This window comes from Chiloscyllium plagiosum, unplaced genomic scaffold, assembly GCF_037043375.1.
Source record: "Chiloscyllium plagiosum isolate Xiang-an unplaced genomic scaffold, Cpla_swu_hap1 HiC_scaffold_10, whole genome shotgun sequence".
Lineage (NCBI taxonomy): Eukaryota > Metazoa > Chordata > Chondrichthyes > Orectolobiformes > Hemiscylliidae > Chiloscyllium > Chiloscyllium plagiosum.
In genome coordinates this window covers 24,382,893-24,405,799 of record NW_028270148.1, presented here as the reverse complement: position 1 = coordinate 24,405,799, position 22,907 = coordinate 24,382,893, and the positions used below count along the sequence as shown (strand labels likewise).

General features: G+C 41.1%; 1 protein-coding gene across 5 annotated transcripts in view; it reads left to right on the top strand.

Moving 5' to 3' along the window:
- Window positions 1–22,907, top strand: part of birc6 (baculoviral IAP repeat containing 6) — a 256,819-nt gene that overhangs the window by 168,121 nt on the left and 65,791 nt on the right. For all 5 annotated transcript variants that reach the window (XM_043695518.2, XM_043695521.2, XM_043695519.2 and 2 more), the window contains 4 exons: window positions 840–1,140; window positions 1,466–1,683; window positions 4,155–4,319; window positions 6,272–6,437. In XM_043695518.2, the coding sequence (XP_043551453.2) occupies window positions 840–1,140; window positions 1,466–1,683; window positions 4,155–4,319; window positions 6,272–6,437 (850 nt within the window). The remainder of the gene's footprint in view (window positions 1–839; window positions 1,141–1,465; window positions 1,684–4,154; window positions 4,320–6,271; window positions 6,438–22,907) is intronic.

Genomic DNA, 22,907 nt, shown 5'->3' with positions numbered 1-22,907 from the left:
AAGCCAAACAAAGACACGCACAAGAATTCCTAGAAGCATGGCATTCCAACCGGAACTCTACCAACCGGATCCCATTTACCACCCCCGAAGAAAAAGAACAGGAAATGACGTCGCCATAGGAAATGATATCATCATAGGAAATGACATCATCAACTGAGGAAACTCAAACATATCAATAGAAAGCAGGCTACACCACAGTGCTTCATTCAGAGGCTCACTGAAGATATTACATACTATGGTGACAAAACGTCTGAAAACAAACCTTCCAGCTCAGCGAGTAAACCTACATCCAGGTAACAGACTTTTACAAGTTTATTTTGCTGTTCATCCCCACAACTTTAATTTGGCAGTGTTCGCTTGCAGGTTCTTTTATCCTTGCCCATTGACAAACTGATGTTAGTATTGAAATAATGTTGACTTTATTTTATGTACTTTGAACTATTACATTGAACAGACTGCTCAATACAGCCAATACCACCATTCTCAGTCCCTACTGTTGCCTGTTTCCTCATCAACTTGGCCTATCAAAAGTTTATTCTGAATCTAATCATTGTGCATTGCAAGCAAAGGAATTGAAATTCTGAAAGACTGTAATTGGGTTCTGATCAATTTAATAGAAACCAGAAATGGCATAAAATAATTCTTAAAATGTCTCTGCATAATTTGCTGGTAAATTTAAAGATGAATAATGTTAAAAAATAGTAAGCACTTAACAGTTGATAGGACAGGCAACCACTAAGGGACTTTATTGACCCAGAGCCTGAAGGTAGGGGATTGAATAGGTGAATTAATGTATGTTGTTGACATTAATATGTGATCTCTTCCCTTTGTACATCTAGGTGAGTGCTCCAGTGGTAACTTCAACTTCGCAAGAAAAACCAAAGGACAACGAACAGTTTGAATGGGTTACAATAGAGCAGTCTGGTGAATTAGTCTATGAGGCTCCTGAAACCATAACTGCAGAGCCACCACCAATCAAATCAACTGTTCCTGCAATGTCTCCAATCCCAGCACATTCTCTCGCAGCCTTTGGACTCTTCCTCCGTTTACCAGGATATGCAGAAGTACTCCTCAAAGAACGGAAACATGCTCAGTGTTTGCTAAGATTGGTGCTTGGTGTAACCGATGATGGCGAAGGCAGTATGTATGATTTGAGATTTGCATTATGCTCATAGATTGTGATGCAGAATTTGTTGCCTCTAACTCATGTTAAGATTATTAATCTAATCTTGTGGATTCCCATACTTGAATTGTGTTGTAATCACCAGAATTTTTACGTCTTTATGAAAACATTTGTGTTTGAACAATCTCTTGACTGAATTAATCTCTAGTATAGTTAATGTTCCTGTGCTGCTTATGGTAATGAGAGTTGCATAATGTAAAAGGACTTTTCATTTAAATAGTTATTTTTGTTGAACATGAAGTCAACATAAAATTTTAAATGATGTTCATTTTCTTGTTTCAGGTCATATCCTACAATCTCCATCAGCAAATGTTCTACCCACGCTTCCATTCCATGTTTTGTGCACTTTATTCAGTACCACACCATTGACTACTGATGATGGAGTTCTCCTTCGGCGGATGGCTTTGGAGATTGGAGCGATTCATCTTATACTGGCTTGCCTTTCTGCTCTAAGCCACCATGCCCCAAGGGTGCCTAATGCAGGTGCTAACCAGACAGAGGTGAGCTCAGCATGAGGTTAAATATCAATCCAGGTTCTAACTACTAATACAAAACCAAATTACTGTGACGCTTTCAACACTCAGCAGGCCAGGCAGCCTCTAGAGTGAAGCATCGTGACCTGTCATCAGAACCCTTCACTGGCATTTTTTATTTTGGTTTTATTGTGGGTTTTAATTACATCGTTCAGTTGATAGAACATGAAATCACTAAAGCTCTGAACATGCTGGTTTTAGAAACAAATTGAAATGTCTGAAAGTTTCATACCCAAATCTCTCAATTAAGCAATATGCTTGTAACATTTTCGTATTCCTATGTGATGGATTTCTAAGACCAGCATTTATTGCTCACCTACGTTTGCCCTTGCACAAGTGCCAATGAGCACCCTCCTTAAATTACTGCAGTCGTCGTAGTTTAGGTACATCCATAGTGTTGTTAGAAGTCAAGAACAAAAGAAATATATACTGTACTGCCCATTTAGCCTGATCCACCGTTGAATATGGTTATAGCTAATTATGGGCTTCAAATCTCATTTTCTACCCACTCCCATGTCTTTTCCTGATATACTAAAGATCGGTCTATCTATTCTTAAATGTATTCAATATTGGATATCCGCCAGCCTGGGATGAGCTGAAAAATTCCAAAGATTCACATCCGTTTCATTTGAAGTGATTTCTCCTTGTCTTTGTCCTAAATGATTGCTCTTTATCCTGTGGCCTCATGTTTTAGATTTCCCAAATAGTGGAAGCAGTCTCCTAGCATTAACCTTATCAACCGCCTTCAAAATCTTGCATGTTTCAATGAGATCTCCTCTTGTAAACCTCAGAAAATAGGTCCCGTTTCTTCAGCCTCTCTTCATAGGACAAGCTTTTCATCCTAGGGGCCAAATGTAGTGAACCTTCACTATATTACCCCCAATACAAATATATCATCCTTTAAGCGTGGAAACTCAAAACTGCACGCAATATTTCAGATGTGATCTTGCGAAAGCCCTTTATAATTGTATGATATAATTGTATCAAGTTGTCTTTGTGCTGTTCCCAAATCCCCTTGCAATAAAGGCTAACATTTTATTTACTGCCTTAATTGCTTGCTCAGTAGGGAGTTTCAGGATTTTGATCTAGGTGCACTGATACATTGCCAGTTTGAATGTTGCGCAAAGTGGAGGCATTCCTATATGTCTGTTTCCTTTTCTTCTAGGTGAGTTTAGGAGATATTGATGCATAAGTCTTGGTAAAGTAGAATTGAATGTTTAAGTTGGTGGATAAGCTAATTAATTTGTCGTCATAGGAACCACCATCATGTGAATAAATATTATCTATGTTGACTTTGGCTGTAATTATATGATTGCCTCAAGTGAAATGTGTAGTATTTTCCTTGTGTTTGAATGGGATTTCATTTAAGCAGTAATAACTGCTCAGACAGGAATGAAAAGAAGATATTGGACCAAATGTGATGTCCACAAACTGTGAAATCGAAGTGTTCCTGTATTACAGTTAGAGGAACTTGCCGCTTTCTGTGTCCTCTGTATTAATAATCACAAACTCAGTACTACTTCATGCCGATTTATATGTAGTTGGTTAAGAAACTTTTGTTCCATGTGAATAAATTCGAATCTGCATTGTTGATGCAATCCTTTAAAACTGTTAAGAGAAGTTAGTGTATATTTTTGGTTCGTACAGATTTTATTCCTAACATTGTCATGATAATACAAGGTGCTGGCAACATACATGCTCGATCAATTCTCAGGGTTCTGACAATTCCAAAGTTCCCAATAGGTTTCGAGCTGTGACCTAAGAGACTCCAATTTATATTGGTTCAGTTTTCTTTGTTTCTTTTTTACCTATTTTCTGTAACTAAATGTAATTTTCATATAAGCAAATTCAAGACGTTTGATGTGGAAGTTTTAATCTCGAGCATTTAAGAATCATAATTGAGTTTTTTAAGAACTGACGTAGTAGATATTTGCATTTCTTAATGCGTATACGCATTTCAATAGACTTTGAAAAAGTTAAATAGTTTGAAATGCAGTGATCGTTGTATTAATATAACTTAGTATTTATGCATGATTTGGTTTTCAACTATTCAGTGTGTATATATAAAGTTTTAAACAGATTAATATAGATTGTAGGCATACTTAATCCCCTAGGAAATGAAAATAAATAGGTATTTTGGTTTTTGTTTAAAATCGACATTTGCTAACCTGAACCACTTTAGTGATGTATTCACGACTGAACAATTTTGGATCCATTTGATATTTATATTGTGGTTTTTGAGAGAGGAAATAAATTCTTGTTAAAATAGTGGGGAAGTCAAAGGGCAGAGCCAGGGCTGTGCTTGTTGTTGTATTTGCTCTGAATACATAGTTATTCAAGTGTATGTATATTGATATTGTTTGTGCCAGTGTAAACTGTAATTGCATCTTTGGTTAACGACCGACAAGGAAGTTTTTCACTTTTTTCTTTTCAAACAGCCGCAAGTTTCCAGTGTGCACACTAACTCTTCCACTGAAGACCAGCAGTTATATTGGGCCAAAGGCACAGGCTTTGGCACGGGTTCTACTGCATCAGGCTGGGATGTGGAACAGGCTCTCACTAAGCAGAGACTGGAGGAGGAGCATGTTACCTGTCTTCTGCAAGTAAGTACTAACTGACTTACCAACTTTGAATGTTCAAACATTTCTGTTTTTTAAAATACATTTGTGTTGTATCCGAGTATAACAATTTGTCTCCTATTCGAGTTGGTCCTCCTTGCATAGTTTCCGTTATGAATACTTAAAGGGTGCAAATGTATGCATAACTGATGCACAACTGACTTTCCTATCCATTCCCAGAATTGACTTGACTGTGTTAAGGTCTACTTTACCTTACTCTCTGTCAAAAATACCCACAGGTTTAATGATCAGTCTGGAGAACAAAGCCACAGGTGCAATTGTTTTTCTTAATTAAACTCCTCCCCTAATATCTGTAATGGCATGTGCAAGCTGTTCAAGAACTTCTTGACTCCAGGTAGAGTTCAGGGGGTTGAATTTCAAGTTTCCCACTTGAATCATAGAACTCCTACAGTGTGAAAAAAGGCCCTTCTGCGTAACAAGTTCACACTGACTCTCCGAAGAGTAACCCACCTAGACCCATTCCCCTACCATATTGTCCTATGTTTACCGTTGACTAATGCACCTAATCTACACAGCTCTGAGCACGATGGGCAATTTAGCATGGCCAATTCACCTAACCTACACATCTTTGAATTGTGGGTGGTGACAAGTTGAGGGAATTACCGTTTTACCCAAGTCTATTTTGGGATGTACACCAAGTCACTCCTTGGTGTACATGGAGAAAGTGAGGTCTGCAGATGCTGGAGATCAGAGCTGGAAATGTGTTGCTGGAAAAGCGCAGCAGATCAGGCAGCATCCAGGGAACAGGAGAATCGACGTTTCGGGCATAAGCCCTTCTTCAGGAATCAGGAGCCCTTCTTCAGGAGCCCTGGCTCTGCCCTTGGTGTACATCCCAATTTTTAAATTCTGTTGAAATTCCCATCTTAACAAGAGCCCTAACTGCCTTCCTGATTTTACAGACTTCTGTCCTATCTTTCAAACTTTTCAGTTTTAGACTCTTGAACAAACTGTTATTTTCCTGGCTATTATTTATTCTTTCTCGTCCATGTTGACTTCTTGCACCCTTGGAAATAATTGACCATAATGTTTGATTTTATAATTCTTCACTATTCAGTTTAGTTCTTTTGCATTACCTTTCTCTGTTCTGTTTTTTCCCATATTCAGTATAACCAGAGCATTTCTTGCAAGGGCCTTTCTTCCCATCCTTGTAGATGAAATAGAAACCAAACCACAGACTTCTACTGGGCAGCAAGTTTATTGACTACAGGCTCACAGCATGCTCTCGCGCCTGCTCTCTCTCATGCAAGCATAACTACATAATACTGCCAATTGCAACATTAACTTCAGTAATCCCAAGGCTCCACCTTGTCTCCCTTCCCTCGGCCTTGTGCAGTGGTCTCCAGCGTAAAAGACACCAGTCTTGACCAATTTGATTCACTCCACTTGGTACCAAGAAACAGTTGGAGACCCTGGATACTACAAAGGCTATGGGCCCTGGCAACATTGCATTCTAGCAATAGTTTTAGAAACTTGTGCTGCAGAATTTGCTGCTCCCCTAGCCAAGCTGTTCCAGTTTAGTTTAAATATTGGCATATCCCTGACAATGTGGAAAATTACACAGATCTATCCTGTACACAAAAAGCAGGACAAATCCAACACTGCCAGTTACCACCCATTAGTCTACTCTTGATCATCCGTAAAGTGATGGGAGGTGTCATCAACAGTGCTATTGAGCGACACCTGCTCAGCAACAACCAGTTCAGTGACGCACAACTTGAGTTCTGCCACACTATTCAATTTAGCCTTGATTCAAACATGAGTAAAAGAGCTGAAGTGTACTATTATCAAAAATATTCTCTGCGACAAATTCTTGTAATCTTTAGGATGATTTTTGAATGCAGGACAAAATGATGAATCAAAATCTATTTTTAACTTTCGAATCAAATTCTTAACTTGTTTGTCTGCTGAATTCTTAGGTCCTTGCCAGTTACATAAATCCTGGGGGAAGCATCTTATCTGGAGAAGTACAACTTGGTGAAAGTAGAGGACACAACAATAATGCCCTTCCTTCTGTGCTTGTGGAGTTACTCAGTCAATCCTGCCTTATTCCTGCTATGTCATCATATTTGAGAAATGACTCTGGTAAGTGATAAGGTGGTATTAAATATGGATTTGGTTACTCTTTGAAGTACTTTGTATATCAATATGAAGTTTTGAATGTGGAGTTCTCTTTTTATTTTAAACATGATTTATGACTTGATGAAATTTACCATACGGTGAGTTGGTGGTGGCTCTGGTTTTGGTTTCTTTGGATCGTCATGTCTCGCTAGGGTAGTGTGCTCTGTCGACCTCCACTAACCCAGTAAGTCATGACAAAGATCAGTGGTTCTTTGCTTGAATATTTTGGATCGAAGACAGTTGAAAGATTGAGTGTGAAGTTGCTAAGTGATCAAAAAATAAAATTTGATAACCCGCTTTTGTATAATCAAGAACAAAATGCAGTAGACGAGCTGAAGCCTTCCTGCAGGTGAAGGGATTTTCCTTTTTTGAGATGCTTTTTCATCTTTCCTAAGAGTGGAAGCATGTGAAGTTCACATTGTAAGATTTTGGACTATGGATTTAAAATGTGGAAGATGCTGCTTTAAACCAATGAGACTGTACGCAATGGGAATGCTGTAGTTTTAAAAATTGTTTACTGGAGCATTTTGCATACAACTCAATGTTGCTTTCCTCTGGCACAATGAGAAGAAAGGCAAATGCCATACAGCCAGTGGTTAAACATAGAACATAGAACATAGAAGAATACAGCGCAGTACAGGCCCTTGGGCCCTCGATGTTGCGCCGATCCAAGCCCACCTAAACTACACTAACCCACTATCCTCCATATACCTATCCAATGCCCTCTTAAATGCCCATAAAGAGGGAGAGTCCACCACTGTTACTGGCAGGGCATTCCATGAACTAACGACTCGCTGAGTGAAGAACCTACCCCTAACATCAGTCCTATATCTACCCCCCCTTAATTTAAAGCTATGCCCCCTTGTAATACCCGACTCAATACGCGGGAAAAGGTTCATACTGTCGACCCTATCTAACCCCCTAATCATCTTGTACACCTCAATCAAGTCACCCCTAAACCTTCTTTTCTCTAGTGAAAACAGCCCCAAGTGCCTCAGTCTTTCCTCATACGATTTTCCTTCCATACCAGGCAACATCCTGGTAAACCTCCTCTGCACCCGTTCCAATGCCTCCACATCCTTCCTATAGTATGGCGACCAAAACTGCACACAATATTCCAGATGCGGCCGTACCAGAGTCTTATACAACTGCATCATGACCTCAGGACTCCGGAACTCAATTCCTCTACCAATAAAAGCCAGTACGCCATATGCCTTCCTCACCGCACTATTTACCTGGGTGGCAACTTTCAGAGATCTGTGTACATGGACACCAAGATCCCTCTGCTCATCCACACTACCAAGTATCCGACCATTAGCCCAGTACCCCATCTTTTTGTTATTCTTCCCAAAGTGAATCACCTCGCACTTAGCTACATTGAATTCCATCTGCCACCTTTCTGCCCAGCTCTGCAGCTTCTCTATATCCTGCTGTAACCTGCCACATCCTTCCTCACTGTCAACAACTCCTCCGACTTTCGTATCATCCGCAAACTTGCTCACCCAACCTTCTAACCCCTCTTCCAGGTCATTTATAAAAATGACAAACAGCAATGGTCCCAAAACAGATCCTTGCGGAACACCGCTAGTGACGGCACTCCATGAAGAAACTTTGCCATCAACTACTACCCTCTGTCTTCTTCCATCCAGCCAATTCCTAATCCAAACCTCCAACTCACCCTCAATGCCATATCTCCGTATTTTCTGCAGTAGCCTACCATGGGGAACCTTATCAAACGCCTTACTAAAATCCATATATACCACATCTACCGCTTTCCCCTCATCAACCTCCTTCGTCACCTTTTCAAAGAATTCAATAAGGTTTGTGAGGCACGACTTGCCCTTCACAAAACCATGCTGACTATCCTTGATCACATTATTCCTATCTAGATGTGCATAAATCCTATCCCTTACAATTCTCTCTAAGACTTTGCCCACAACAGAAGTGAGACTCACCGGCCTATAGTTACTAGGGCTATCCCTACTCCCCTTTTTGAACAAGGGAACCACATTTGCTATCCTCCAGTCTTCTGGGACTACTCCTGTAGACAAAGAGGACATAAAAATCAAGGCCAATGGCTCTGCAATCTCCTCCCTTGCTTCCCAGAGAATCCTAGGATAAATGCCATCAGGCCCAGGGGACTTATCTATTTTCACCTTTTCCAGGATTTCCAACACCTCTTCTCTACATACCTCAAAGCCATCCATTCTACTTATTTGTGCCTCAGTATTCTCATCGACAACAATGCCCTGTTCCTGAGTGAATACTGAAGAAAAGTATTCATTCAGTGTCTCCCCAATCTCTTCCGCCTCCACACGCAACTTCCCCCTACTATCCTTGACTGGACCTATTCCTACCCTAGTCATTCTTTTATTCCTAACGTACCTATAGAAAGCCTTAGGGTTTTCCCTAATCCTATCTACTAAGGACCTTTCATGTCCCCTCCTTGCTGCTTTTAGCTCTCTCTTCAGGTCCTTCCTGGCTACCCTATAACTCTCAATCGCCCCAATTGAACCTTCACGTCTCATCTTGAGATAGGCCGCCCTCTTCCATTTAACAAGGGATTCCAATTCCTTATTAAACCACGGTTCCCTCGCACGACCCTTTCCTTCCTGCCTGACAGGTACATAATTATCAAGGACACTCAATAGTTGCCCCTTGAACAAGTTCCACATATCATTTACACTCTTGCCTTGGAGTCTACTTTTCCAAGCCACACATCCTAAGTCATGCCTCACCGCATCATAATTTCCCTTACCCCAGCTATAATTCTTGCCCTGTAGTACACACTTATCCCTCTCCATCACGAGTGTAAAAATCACCGAATTATGGTCACTATCCCCAAAGTGCTCACCTACCTCTAATTCTAACACCTGGCCTGGTTCGTTACCCAGAACCAAATCCAGTATGGCCTCACCTCTTGTTGGCCTGTCTACATATTGTGTCAGGAAACTCTCCTGCACACATTGAACAAACACTGACCCATCTAACGAACTTGAGCTATAGCTTTCCCAATCAATATCAGGAAAGTTAAAGTCCCCCATAACAACCACCCTATTACTGTCACTCATCTCCTGAATCACCTTCCCAATCCTTTCTTCAATGATTCTAGGACTATTAGGAGGCCTGTAAAAGACTCCTAACAGGGTGACCTCACCTTTCCTATTCCTAACCTCAGCCCAAACTACCTCAGATGGCAAGTCCTCATCCATCGTCCTTTCCACCGCTGTAATACTATCTTTGACAAGCAATGCCACACCTCCCCCTCTTTTACCCCCACCTCTGACCCTACTAAAACATTTAAATCCCGGAACCTGCAACAGCCAATCCTGTCCCTGTTCTAGCCATGTCTCCGTAATAGCCACAACATCGAAGTCCCAGGTACCAACCAACGCTGCAAGTTCACCTACCTTATTTCGTATACTTCTTGCATTGAAGTATACACACTTCAAGCCACTTCCCTGTTTACAGGCACCCTCCTTGGAAATTGATGCCATGTTCCTCACCTCCCTACACTCCAGGCCCTGCACCCTGAAGCTACAATCTGGGTTCCCATGCCCCTGCCGAGTTAGTTTAAACCCCCCCCAAGAGCACTAGCAAACCTCCCCCCAAGGATACTGGTTCCCCTCAGGTTCAGGTGTAGACCATCCTGTTTATAGAGGTCCCACCGTCCCCAGAAAGAACCCCAGTTATCCAAAAACTGGAACCCCTCCCTCCTGCACCATCCCTGAAGCCACGCATTTAATTGTTCTCTCTCCCTATTCCTCGAATCTCTATCACGTGGCACGGGTAACAAACCAGAGACAACAACTCTGTTTGTTCTAACTCCAAGCTTCCAACCTAGCTCCCTGAAAGCCTGTCTAACATCCTCAGCACTCCTCCTACCTATGTCGTTGGTGCCAATGTGGACCACGACTTCGGGTTGCTCCCCCTCCCCCTCCAGGACCCGGAAAACACGATCAGAGACATCACGTACCCTTGCACCTGGGAGGCAACATACCAAACGTGAGTCTCTCTCGTTCCCACAAAACCGCCTATCTGTGCCACGAACTATCGAGTCCCCAATTACTACTGCTCTGCTCTTCTTCACCCTTCCCTTCTGAGTAACGGGGACAGGCTCCGTGCCAGAGACCTGAGCCCCGTTACTTACCCCTGGTAAGTCATCCCCCCCACAAGTATCCAAAACGGTATACTTGTTCTTGAGGGGAATGGCCGCAGGAGGTCCCTGCACTGGCTGCTTCCTCCCAGTCCCCCTCACTGTCACCCATCTATCTGCCATCTTTGGAGTTACTACTTCCCTATAACTCTGATCTATGACCCCCTCTGCCTCCCGAATGATCCGAAGTTCATCCAACTCCAGCTCCAGTTCCCTAACACGGTCTTGGAGGAGCTGGAGATGGGTGCACTTCCTGCAAGTGTAATCGGCAGGGACGTCGATGGCATCCCTCACCTCATACATGTTGCAGGAGGAACATTGCACTGCCTTCACTGCCATCCCTCTAAAGCTAGCTGTTTAAACAAAAACTGTGTCTAAATAATACAAGCAAAATTCAGCACTTACCTGCTTGCCACAACAGATGTTATTATTAGGTTAGAGGAGGAGGGCGGGTGGGAGGCACTACCCGTGTAGTGCCTCGGGTTCCTCTCCTTCACGCTTTTAAAGGGGGAAAAAACTAACCCAGCTAAGCTTACACTAACTGCTTCCGGGTCTCGGCTGCCCCTCTGCTTGCCGTCACTTCCTCTGCTGCTCCCGCTCTTTCTGTGAAGGAGAGAGAAAACAAAACACCGATGCCCGCTACAGGTAAGTAATTTTGAAAAAAACTCTTACCTTAGCTGTAGTCTCCCGGGTTCACCTCAACTCGGCCGCTGCTCCCACTCAAATGACCGTTCCTGAGTTGGGGGGAGTGGGGGGTGGAATTTCTTGACAACACCATTTGATTGACTGTTGATGCGGTCACCATGGCGTGTGTAAAACTAGTGCTGAAGAGAATCGTCTCACCTGCAAAGAGAAGACATCAAAATATTTCTCTCATGTAAAGATACCTGAAAATCTCCAGTAACAGCTTGCTGTCTTTCACTTGCTTTCCTTGACAAGTTCCCTTTTGAAGGAGGATAAAACTCCTTTGAAACAGTTTTTAAGAAAAAGCAAATTCCAAAGCAGCAAATGAAAGATGACATTAGTGTGCAAAAACCTTATGTCATCTGCAAAGAGCTAAAAAGAAACTGAAAGGAAGAGAAAGAACACAACTGAGTGAATTTTGTAGTCAGGTCAGTGCTGTTGAACTCTGTATCCCTGATATTTTTCTTCTTTTGTCCATGTTTTATCTTTGTGTGTTTGTCCGTATACAAAAGGGGGGAATTTTAACAGTAGAATTTGTTTTAAAGTTATAAGTTTGATATTTCTTCATTGCTTTTGGTTAAAGAGAACTTGTTTGCGCTGAACGGTTATTTTCTTGTGAGTGATTTCGTCAGTCAGATAAATTGGAGCTTTTGGATAATTTGACTAATTTTTTTCAGGTTCGTTTCAACTCTGGGAATAGTGGAGCTTGATTTCCATGACCCCAGCGTTGTAACAGGAGCAGTAATGGTTAACAGTATAATGCTGATGTTATCCTCAGTTTAATTATTGTCATGGTCCTTTTTCTGGTGAAATAAATAATGCCTAAGTCCAAGAACAAATTTCACTTTTTTAAACTATTCTAATATCTTGCTAAAACCTTTGCTTGATGGTGTAGCATTTTGTTTGTGTAACAGATTTGAAGCAGCTTATTCATTTTGAGTGCACAACAAACTGCAGACCAGTTAATGCAGCAAATTCAACCAACTACATGCTAGATCAGTGCCCACATCCTATTGTCTATGTCACAATGTTTATAATGACTATTCACGTGCAACATGTTTTATTTCTTGGTTCTGCTGCACTTTAAGACAACTCTTTTTTTCATAATTTGGCTCATGAGGAAAACAGAAGGTAATTAAACCAAGGACTTGTTATTTATTTTCTCAGTTGCAAATAGAATTTGTAGTTGTGCAAGTGAATGTGTTTGAAAGTGATGGAAGTTGGGTCCCTATAGGAGGTATCATTGTAGTTGACTGAGAGAGAAGCCTGAGGCTGTTGGTATATCCTTCATCGCTGATACAGTACTACTTTCATTTCTGCACAGTTCAAAACAAAAAGAGTACTAACTGACATTACTGTGTTTTAGGAGATTTAGCTTGTTTTATACCTTGCTTCCTCCCCACTGTCCATCTAATCTTCTTTCTCTTCCTTTACATCTCCTTCATTTAGAATTTCATTCAATATATAACAATGAAACTGGTTATTTGACCCAACCAATCCATGCCAGCTGCATTGGATTTCCTCTCATCTTGTCTAAATCTATCACCATAACCTTTTGTTGCCACCTTCACATATTTGTTGAGTTTTCCCTTCATTAAATCCATACTGTTAGCTTTAACCACACCATCTGGTAGCAAGTTCTACATTCTTGCCACTCTTGGTAAAGCAATTTAGCAGAATTCCCTCTTCAACTCTTAATAAACATCTTATATTCTTATAGTGCGAGCCAGTAGTTATGCTCTTCCCCACAGTTGACCCATTCTGTGTTCAATTTATCAGAACCTTTCATGATTTTAAAGATCTCTATTTGGTCACCGCCAACCCTCTTGCGGCTTCCTCTCCCAAACATCTTTTCCTTTCACTTATCAAACCCACCACCCCCCACACAAAAAAAGCCAATCTACTCCTAAGCTCCTTCCCTCATTTTTGCTAAAGCCCCCATTAATGCTCCAAACCCTGGCCTTGGCAAAAGGAACAGTCTCAACGCTTGTAAAGGTTTTGGCCTCTGCTTAAGTGAAAGGAACCTTGGTAAATTACTCACTGCCCCCACTACTTTCAACTGTTTCTCGAATAATGAGACCGAGAGAGGGGAGCAGAACTAGGTCATTTAATCAATCAGCTCTACTCTCCATTTGGTCATGGCTGATGTATTTCTCAACCCCATTCTCTTGCCTTCTCCCAGTAACCCTTGATCCCTTTACCAATCAAGAAAATATCTATCTCTGTCTGAACTACTATCAGTGACTTGGCCGTAGAAGGCTGTGGAGGCCATGAGTTCCACAGTTTAATCACCATCTGGCTGAAGAAATTCTTCTTCTTCTCAGTTCGAAAGAGTTGTCCTTTCACTCTAAGGCTGTGCCCTCAAGTTCGAGTCTGTCCTAGAAGTGGAAACATCTTCTGCACGTCCACTCTATCCAGGCCTCTCAGTATTCTCTAAATTTCAATCAGATCCCCCTTCATCCATCTAAACTCCATCGAATCCAGAGTCCTCAGCTGCTCCTCATATGCCAGCTCTTTATATCCAGGATAATTCTTGTAAATCTTCACTGGACTCCCTCCAACACTAGCGCATCCATCTCAGATATGGGTCCTAAAACTGCTCGCAATATTCCAAATGCGATCTGACCAGACCATTATACAACGTCAGCCGTACATCTTTATTATTGTCTTCTAGCCCTCTTGAAATGAGTGCTAAACTTGCATTTGCCTTCCTAACTGCCAAGGTTAATGTGAAGAGAACCTTGAACTAGGACTCCCAATTCTCTCTGCTTCAGATTTCTGAAGCTTTTCCCCATTTAGAAAATAGTCTTGCCTGTATTCTTCCCACCAACATGCATACCCTCACACTTCCCACATTGCATTCTAGATCTGCCACTTCTTTGCTCACTGTCTGGTATGTCCAAATTCGTCTTCAGTGTCCCCACTTTCTTAACACTACATCTCCCTCCACCTGTCTCTGTCTCATCTGCAAACCTAGCAACAATGCCCTCAGTTCCTTTTTCCAGATCATTAATGTGTAACACGAATGGTTGTGGTCCCAACACTGACGCCTGAGGAACTCCACCTGCCGTCCTGAGAAAGACCATTTTTCCCCCACACTCTACCTTGTGCCAGTCAGCCAATGCTCTATCAGTGCCAGTACCTTGCCCCCTAGCACCAGGGACACTTGTCTTATTTACCAGCCTCCTGACCTTATCAAAGGCCTTCTGGAAATCTAAATAGATCACATCCATTAGCTGTCTTTTGTCTAACTTGCTCATTACCTCCTCAAAGATTTCTAACAGTTTTTTTCAGACATGGCCTCCCTAAGACAAAGCTGCACTGACTCTGCCCTATTTTATCATGCACTTCCAATTACTCAACAGTCTTATCCTTAATAATTGACTCTAAAATCCTACATATAGGTTCCTGTCTTCTGCTTCCATACCTCCTCAAACATTTCATTACCCATTTTCTAGTCCTCTAGGACCCTCCCTGACTCCAGTGATTCCTGAAAGATCATCGCCATCACTTCTACAATCTCCTCAGCTATCTCCGTCAGAACTCTGGGGTATGGTCCAACTGGCCCAGGTGATTTATTTACCTTCAGACCTTTCAGCTTCCCCAGTACCTTCGCCTTAAACTTTCAGAATGGTGGTGTTTGAATCCCACTGGCTCAGTGGGGCGGCATGGTGGCTCAGTGGTTAGCACTGCTGCCTCACAACACCAGGGTCCCAGGTTCGATTCCAACTCGGGTGACTGTCTGTGTGGAGTTTGCACATTCTCCCCGTGTCTGCGTGGGTTTTCTCCGGGTGCTCTGGTTTCCTCCCACAGTCCAAAGATGTGCCGGTCAGGTGAAGTGGCTATGCTAAATTGCCCATAGTGTTAGGTGCCTTAGTCAGAGAGAAATGGGTCTGGGTGGGTTACTCTTCGGAGGGTCGGTGTGGACTGGTTGGGCCGAAGGCCTGTTCCCACACTGTAGGGAATCTAATCTTAATGCAATCATTTTATACTTCAACTTTACTCTCTTTTTTTAAAGAAAAGCATCTTCTTAATAAACCTCTTCTGGGCAGCTCATGCTGTTGACTGCGTTTATGTAATCACCGATGCTATTGCTGCTAGTATGTTGAAATAATGGATGAGTCATTTTTTTGGAAATATGTGCTGATTTGAATTTCAATCCAGAAAGGTACTTGTAGCTTGCAGGATTTAAATTTTCAAATTAATTCTATTTATGGAAAATAAATAGCACTGAAGAGGAGGTATTTGCACTTGTGTAGGTCTTAGCTTTTCCACTGATCTTATCTCAAAATAACTGCGATGAGAAAGATCATTCAGCTTACCGAAGTTTACCTTTATGATCTTAAAAGTTCTGTAAATGACTCCAGAGATTTTCCCTCCGCATTTAGTATGTATGGGGTTTCTCAGTTTTATTATAAATTCTTTGAACTTTACATATAAATACTGCAACTTTGACTTCATATCCTTGTACTCTTGTTGACTTCTAATTTTTATTATTTCCTTCACTGTCTTTCTCAGATCTGTTGTTTGCTTCAAACTAGTTTCTATTCCTCCACAAGGTAACCTTCCAGTACTACTTTCAGCATTCGTAACCCCTCTGTATATACTTTAGGATATACATCTCCAGGTATGATCGTTGAAATCCACTCCACCGTACGGTATTGGTTTGATTTAAATAAAGCCTATCCAATTTGCAGATTGTCCCTCTGCCTTGTGGACTACGCTGCCTGAGAAATCCAAAAAGCACCATCTGTCAAGTTGATGAGCATAATCTTTTTCTATTTTACTCCTGATTCCCTCACATTGGGACTGTTATATTAAAATTTACTGTCCTTTTCAAACAAATTCATCAGACTTTGCAGCATCACTTTCTTGTACTTTGCTTGATCCCTTGTTCCAGCATCAGCTGAAACTTTACACTGCTCTCTTCTCGAATAATATTACTCCTTTCCTGCTCTTCCATTCCGCTGTTTACTTTTTTCCTTCCCATGTAAACAATTGCAATGTGTGTTATGATGCAAAAATTACTCACCCACCATTGTTCTTGCCTGTATTGTAGCTGTCAATCGGTCACCATCTTCCTGACTATAGGCGTTGCTCCCTGCACAAGAATTGTGCTTACTCTTCTCCGATCTAGAGAGTGACTGTTTAGTTTCTGTCTCCATCTTCTTAACTATGCTGACCATCTCATAATGTGAACCCCAGTGTCCTCTTGCTGCTTCTGCACTGCACACTGGGCCTCCAAATATTTCTGAAAGTCTGTTTTTTTTCTGATGACTGAGTCCATCTTGAGAGACTTATTGCACTTGGGGGTGCAATGCTTCCAAAAACTTCCAGAAGATGCAAGTTTTATTTTGGTTTTCACTATCCTACTACATTAAGTGGTTCCAAAGGTAACAAAAAGCCAAATATGCTTAAATACAGCTACATCACTCCAGTCCAGGCTCGACTTTACAATGCAGTCTTTCTGATGAAGGGCTCTTGCCTGAAATGTCGATTTCCTGCTCCTCGTATGTTGTCTGACCTGCTGTACTGTTCCAGCACCCCACACTCAGCAATAAAACCTTAATGGGTCTTGCAAAATAAAGGCCCAGTTCTAGTCTTTTGATCAGGCTGTAGTAAAAAGTCGTATTACGTTCAAATGATATTTTTAATTTCATTTGTTTTATTGTAATTTTCAATAAGCATCATTGACCCTTTATTATTCTCTGCATCTTAAAAGCTTTGGGTAACGTCTGTTTTAAAATATGAATGATGGATTGGGAGAGAGTTGCTTTTATTTGCTTGTTGCTGTAATAATGTCATTTACTAATTAAACAAATCTTTTAGTTCCCTTACTTTTACCATTGTTTTCTTTTGATTCACTATTTGAAATTTAGATTGCTTTCAAATCCAATTAGGAGTAGTGTAGCTCAAAACAATAAGAAACTTGTCAGCAATGTCAAATATCTGTGATCCTCCTTTCAGCTTGTGGGTTTGGTGAAGGAGACAAGTCGAGTATAGCCTGATGAAAATCCACATACCACAATATTTACAGCTGGATCATTCATGCTACTCAACACTACAATACTTGCTGGCACTTGGCTTAACATGTGAAGGTTTTAAACAGTCATGATTAATTGCATGTTTGGTTGTGGGGTAATTTGATGTTTGTGTAAGGTCTGTAAAAGTCTTTAATCTCACAACTCCTGTGGTGGCCTACAACAGAGGAAATCTGATGCAGTTTGGTGATTGGTGCTGCCAATAATGGCACTTGGTAATGGCTGCCAGGTTCATGGAGACACTGAATTAAAAACACATGCAGGATTTTGGTGTCTTTAGAAGGAGCTGTGCGTCTTTGCCTTTACAGATGTGATGCTGCAATCAGCAGTGACATGAGCAGTTATGATGCTGATGTACTACAGATTTACCAAAATGCTGTACTGCCAGATTCCTTACCATTTTGCTGTTTTGGGCATAGCTAGTTTCTGGTGCTTGAGACTTATTTCACGTCTGGGTATTTCTCTCAGCTTTTGGGCATATTTGAAAAATGGGACATCGCTGTATCTTCAGAATGCACAATGGAAGTTATTCATCTTTGTATACAATGTTACAACTAGATGCATTGGCAAATTGTAGATGACAGTGATCCGATTTGTGTCTTTTCAATATTAATGTCGTTCCATTCGATTATTTACATTAGTCAATTTGAAGTAGTCAGGAAAATATTGACGATATTTTATCAGGAATTCATTGTTAATTGCATGCTACTTGTAATCTGGGTGAGTTTTTTCCTCCTGATATATCTGTTCCTTATTAGTACCTTTTAAAAGAAAATCTGCAACTTTGGAAAATCTTTCAAAATATATTATTCCAAATCATTTTTACTTTACAATTTTCTTCAAATGTTTTGAATAATTTGAACTGTGGCCATGATTGTGGGAGCTTTAGCTTTCAAATTTTGTGTTTTCCAGTCAGTGTTTTTGATAATATGCTTGGAAGAGAGAGATTTAGTTCTCATCAATTCAGTTGATTTATGGTTTAGATTTTTTCCTTCCTGTAAATGGTATTCAAAAAGCTAAGAATACAGCCAAACATAGGCATAGAAATTTCTGTGGGTTCCGTACCTGAAGTGCCTAGCTGTAGTAAATCAGCAGACATTCGATTGACTTTGGTTATTCTACTATGCTGATTTTATAACCCAAGTCAGGAAATGATGACCAAGCTAATGTTGGGCTGACCAGGCTGCACTTCAAGTACTTTGCCCTTTTCTGATTACTAACGTGCAAAGGAGACATTCTCTCATTATATGCCATGCAGAGGCAGAGCTGTGGCATTGGCACTTGCTTGCAGATATGAAGCAGAATTATGAATGTTTTAGCCTGAAACGAGGATATCAGAATGTCAGATTTTAGGTTATGGAATGAAAAAAAGTCAAATGGAAATATTTGTAAATTAATTAAAAGAGGACGATAGGAACATAATTTAAACTCAGAATAAACTTGTTTTTCAGAATGGATGTATAAGGTGGAGCTCAATGCCTCCTTCTTCCATGACTTTCTTGTGACCTTGAGATCTGTTTCACCTCTGTGAAGAGGAAGTTAGTCCATGGGCAGTGAAAATCTACAAAACTGTCAAATTTATCTGGCAAAATTTTATTGGGCTGGGAATGAAAGCTAATGGAAATAAGGTGACACGTTCAGATTTTTCTGTGATGGCGCTGCTGATGTTAGATTTGTGCTAACTGTAGATCATTTTTATTGTGTCTCATTTACTCTTCAGTGCGACAAAGATATTGCTGATAACTTTGTTCCTTGTTAAATTTCTATTTGTTTTTAGTAGATTTTGTGCCCAGTAGGTTTTCCCAGCTAAAATGAAATGTTAAGATGCCCATTGCTCATACTACTTCCTTTAAAAACAGTTAAGTGCAGCTAATTAGAATCTTCAAGCTGTGCAAAAGTCTTGGGCTTTTAAGAGTGCAGAGCCTCAGCCTATGAAATATTCATATGCTTTGTTAGGTTATGGTGTTTCCTGTGGGGTCGAACAAGGAAGCATATTACAAAGCATGTTTGGATTGCAGTTCTCTGTGCATTGCGATCATATTTTCCTAAAGAATGTTCTGCGGTGCTGTCTAACGTTAATGGAAAATTATAGTTGAAATTTACAGAAAAATATTTTAACATTTGGCATGTAGAGAATTTGTCTAAAAATATTTCATTTGGGGTAATTATGCACTGTTGTGCTCTAATTTCAATCAGCAGACACAAAATAAATTGTTGGAACTACAAAGCAGGTTAGTCTGCAATAAGGAGGAGAGGAGGTGATTAAAGCTTCTGATAGAGTCATAGAGATGTACAGCATGGAAACAGACCCTTCAGTCCAACTCGTCTGTGCCAACCAGATATCCCAACCCAATCTAGTCTCAGTAGCCAGCACCCTGCCTATATCCCACCAAACTCCTCTTATTCATATACCCACCCAGATGCCTTTTAAATTTTTCAATAATACCAGCCTCCACCACTTCCTTTGGCAGCCCATTCCCCACACTCACCACCCTCTGCATGAAAAGGTTGCCCCTTAGGTCTCTTTTATCTTTCCCCTCTCACTGTAAACCTATGCTCTCTAGTTCAGGACTCCCCCAACCCAGGAAAAAGACCTTGTCTATGTACCCTATCCATGCCCCTCATGATTTTATAAACCTCTATAAGTTCACCCCTCAGCCTCTGACGCTCCAGGGAAAATAATCCTAGCCTAATCAACTTCTCCCTATAGCTCAAATCCTCCTACTCTGGCAACATCCTTGTAAATCTTTTCTGAACCTTTCAAGTTTCAAAACATCTTTCCAATAGGACGGAGACCAGAATTGCACGCAATATTCCAACAGTGACCTAACCAATGTCCTGTACAGTCGCAACATGACCTCCCAACTTCTGTACTCCATACTCTGACCAATTAAGGAAAGCATACCAAATGCCGCCTTCACTATCCTATCCACCTGCGACTCTACTTTCTAGGAGCTATGAACCTGCACTCCAAGGTCTTTGTTCAGCAACACTCGCTAGGACCTTACCATTAAGTGTATAAGTCCTGCCAAGATTTGCTTTCCCAAAATGCAACTTCTCACATTTATCTGAATTAAACTCCATCTGCCACTCCTTAGCTCATTAGCCCATCTGATCAAGATTCTGTTGTAATCTGAGGTAACCTTTGCTGTCCAATACGCCACCAACTTTGGTGTCATCTGCAAACTTACTAACTGTACCTCTTATGCTCACATCCAAATCATTTATGTAAATGACAAAAAGTCGAGGACCCAGCACTGATCCTTATGGCACTCCACTGGTCACAGGCCTCCAGTCTGAAAGACAGCCCTCCACCCTCACCCTCTGTCTTCTAACTTTCAGCCAATTCTGTATCCAAATGGCTAGTTCGCCCAGTATTTCATGAGATCTAACCTTGCTAACCAGTCTCCCATGGGGAAGCTTGTCAGATGCTTTACTGAAGTCCATACAGATCACATCTACCGTTCTGCCCTCATCAATCCTCTTTTTGTTACTTCAAAAAAAGTCAATCAAGTTGGGAGACATGATTTCCCATGCACAAAGCCATGTTGACTATCCCTAACCAGTCCTTGCCTTTCCAAATACATGTACACCCTGTCCCTCAGGATCCCCTCCAACAACTTGCCCACTACGAACATCAGGCTCTCTGATCTATTATTGTTCCCTGACTTGTCTTTACCATCTCTTTTAAAAAAAAAAAGGTACCATATTAGCCAACCACCAGTCTTCCACCATCTCACCTGTGACTATCAATGATACAAATATCTCAGCAAGAGGCCCAGCAATCACTTCTCCAGCTTCCCACAGAATTCTCGGATACACCTCAACAGGTCCTGGGGATTTATTCACTTTTATGCATTTCAAGACACCCAGCACTTCCTCTATAATATGGATATTTTTCAAGATGTCATTATCTATTTCCCTACATTTCTATATCTTCCATGTCTTTTTCCACAGTAAACACTGATGCAAAATACTCGTTTGGTATCTCCCCCATCTCCTGTGGTTCCACACAAAGGCCACCTTGCTGATCTTTGAGGGGCCCTATACTCTCCCTAGTTACCCTTTTGTCCTTAATGTATTTGTAAACACCCTTTGGATTTTTCTTAACTCTATTTGCCAAAGCTATCTCATGTCCTCTTTTTGCCCTCCTGATTTCCCTCTTAAGTATACTCTTACTGCCTTTATACTCTTCTAAGGATTCACTCCTGTCTATAGCTGACATATACTTCCTTCCTTCTTTTTCATAACCAAACCCTCAATTTCTTTGGTTATCCAGAATTCCCTATACCTACCAGCCTTTCCTTTCACCCTGACAGGAATATACTTTCTCTGGATTCTTGTTATCTCATTTCTGAAGGCTTCCCATTTTCCACCCATCCCTTTACCTGCGAACATCTGCCCCCAATCAGCTTTTGAAAGTTCTTGCCTAATACTGTCAAAATTGACCTTTCTCCAATTCAGAACTTCAATTTTCAGAGTTGGTCTATCCTTTTCTACCAGTATTTGAAAACTAATAGAATTATGGCTGCTGGACCCAAAGTGCTCCCCCACTGACATCTCAGTCACTTGCTGTGCCCTATTTCCCAAGATTATGTCAAGTTTTGCACCTTCTCTAGTTGGTACATCCACAGACTGAATGTGAACATTTTCTTGTACATGCTTAACAAATTCCTCTCCATCTAAACCTTTAACACTATGCCAGTTAAAATCCCCTACCATAACCACCCTATTATTCTTACAGATAACTCAGACCTCCTTACAAGTTTGTTTCTCAATTTCCCTCTGACTATTGGGGGGGTCTATAATACTATCCCAATAAGATGATCATCCCTTTCTTATTTCTCAGTTCCACCCAAATAACCTCCCTGAATGTATTTCCAGGAATATTCTCCCTCAGTACAGTTGTAATGCTATTCCTTATCAAAAACGCCACTCCCCCCTCCTCTCTTGCCTCCCTTTCTGTAGCATTTGTATCCTGAACACTAAGCTGCCAGTCTTGTCCATCCCTGAACTATGTTCTATAATTACTACGATATCCCAGTCCCATGTTTCTAACCATGCCCTGAGTTCATCTGCCCTTCCTGTTAAGCCTCTTACATTGAAATAAATGCAGTTTAATTTATCAGTCCTGCCTTGTTCTCTGCTTTGTCCCCACCTGCCCTGACTGTTTGACTCACTTTCTTTCTCAATTGTACCAGTCTCCGATTGATTTCTTTCCTCACCTATCTCCCTGGGTCCAACACCCCCACCTTTATTTGTTTGCTAGAGCAGACCCCCACCTTAATAGTCTGCTAGAGCAGCTCTAGCAAATCTTAAAGCCAGTATATTCGTCCCCTTCCAATTCAGATGCAAACCTTCCTTCTTGTACAAGTCACTTCTACCCCAGAAGAGATTCTAATGATCCAAAAAATGTGAATCCTTCTCCCATACACCAGTTCCTCAGCCATGCATTCATCTGCTGTATCCTCCTATTCCTACCCTCACTAGCTCATAGCACTGGGAGTAATCCAGATATTACTACTTCAAGGACCTTTTTAAATTCCTGCCTAA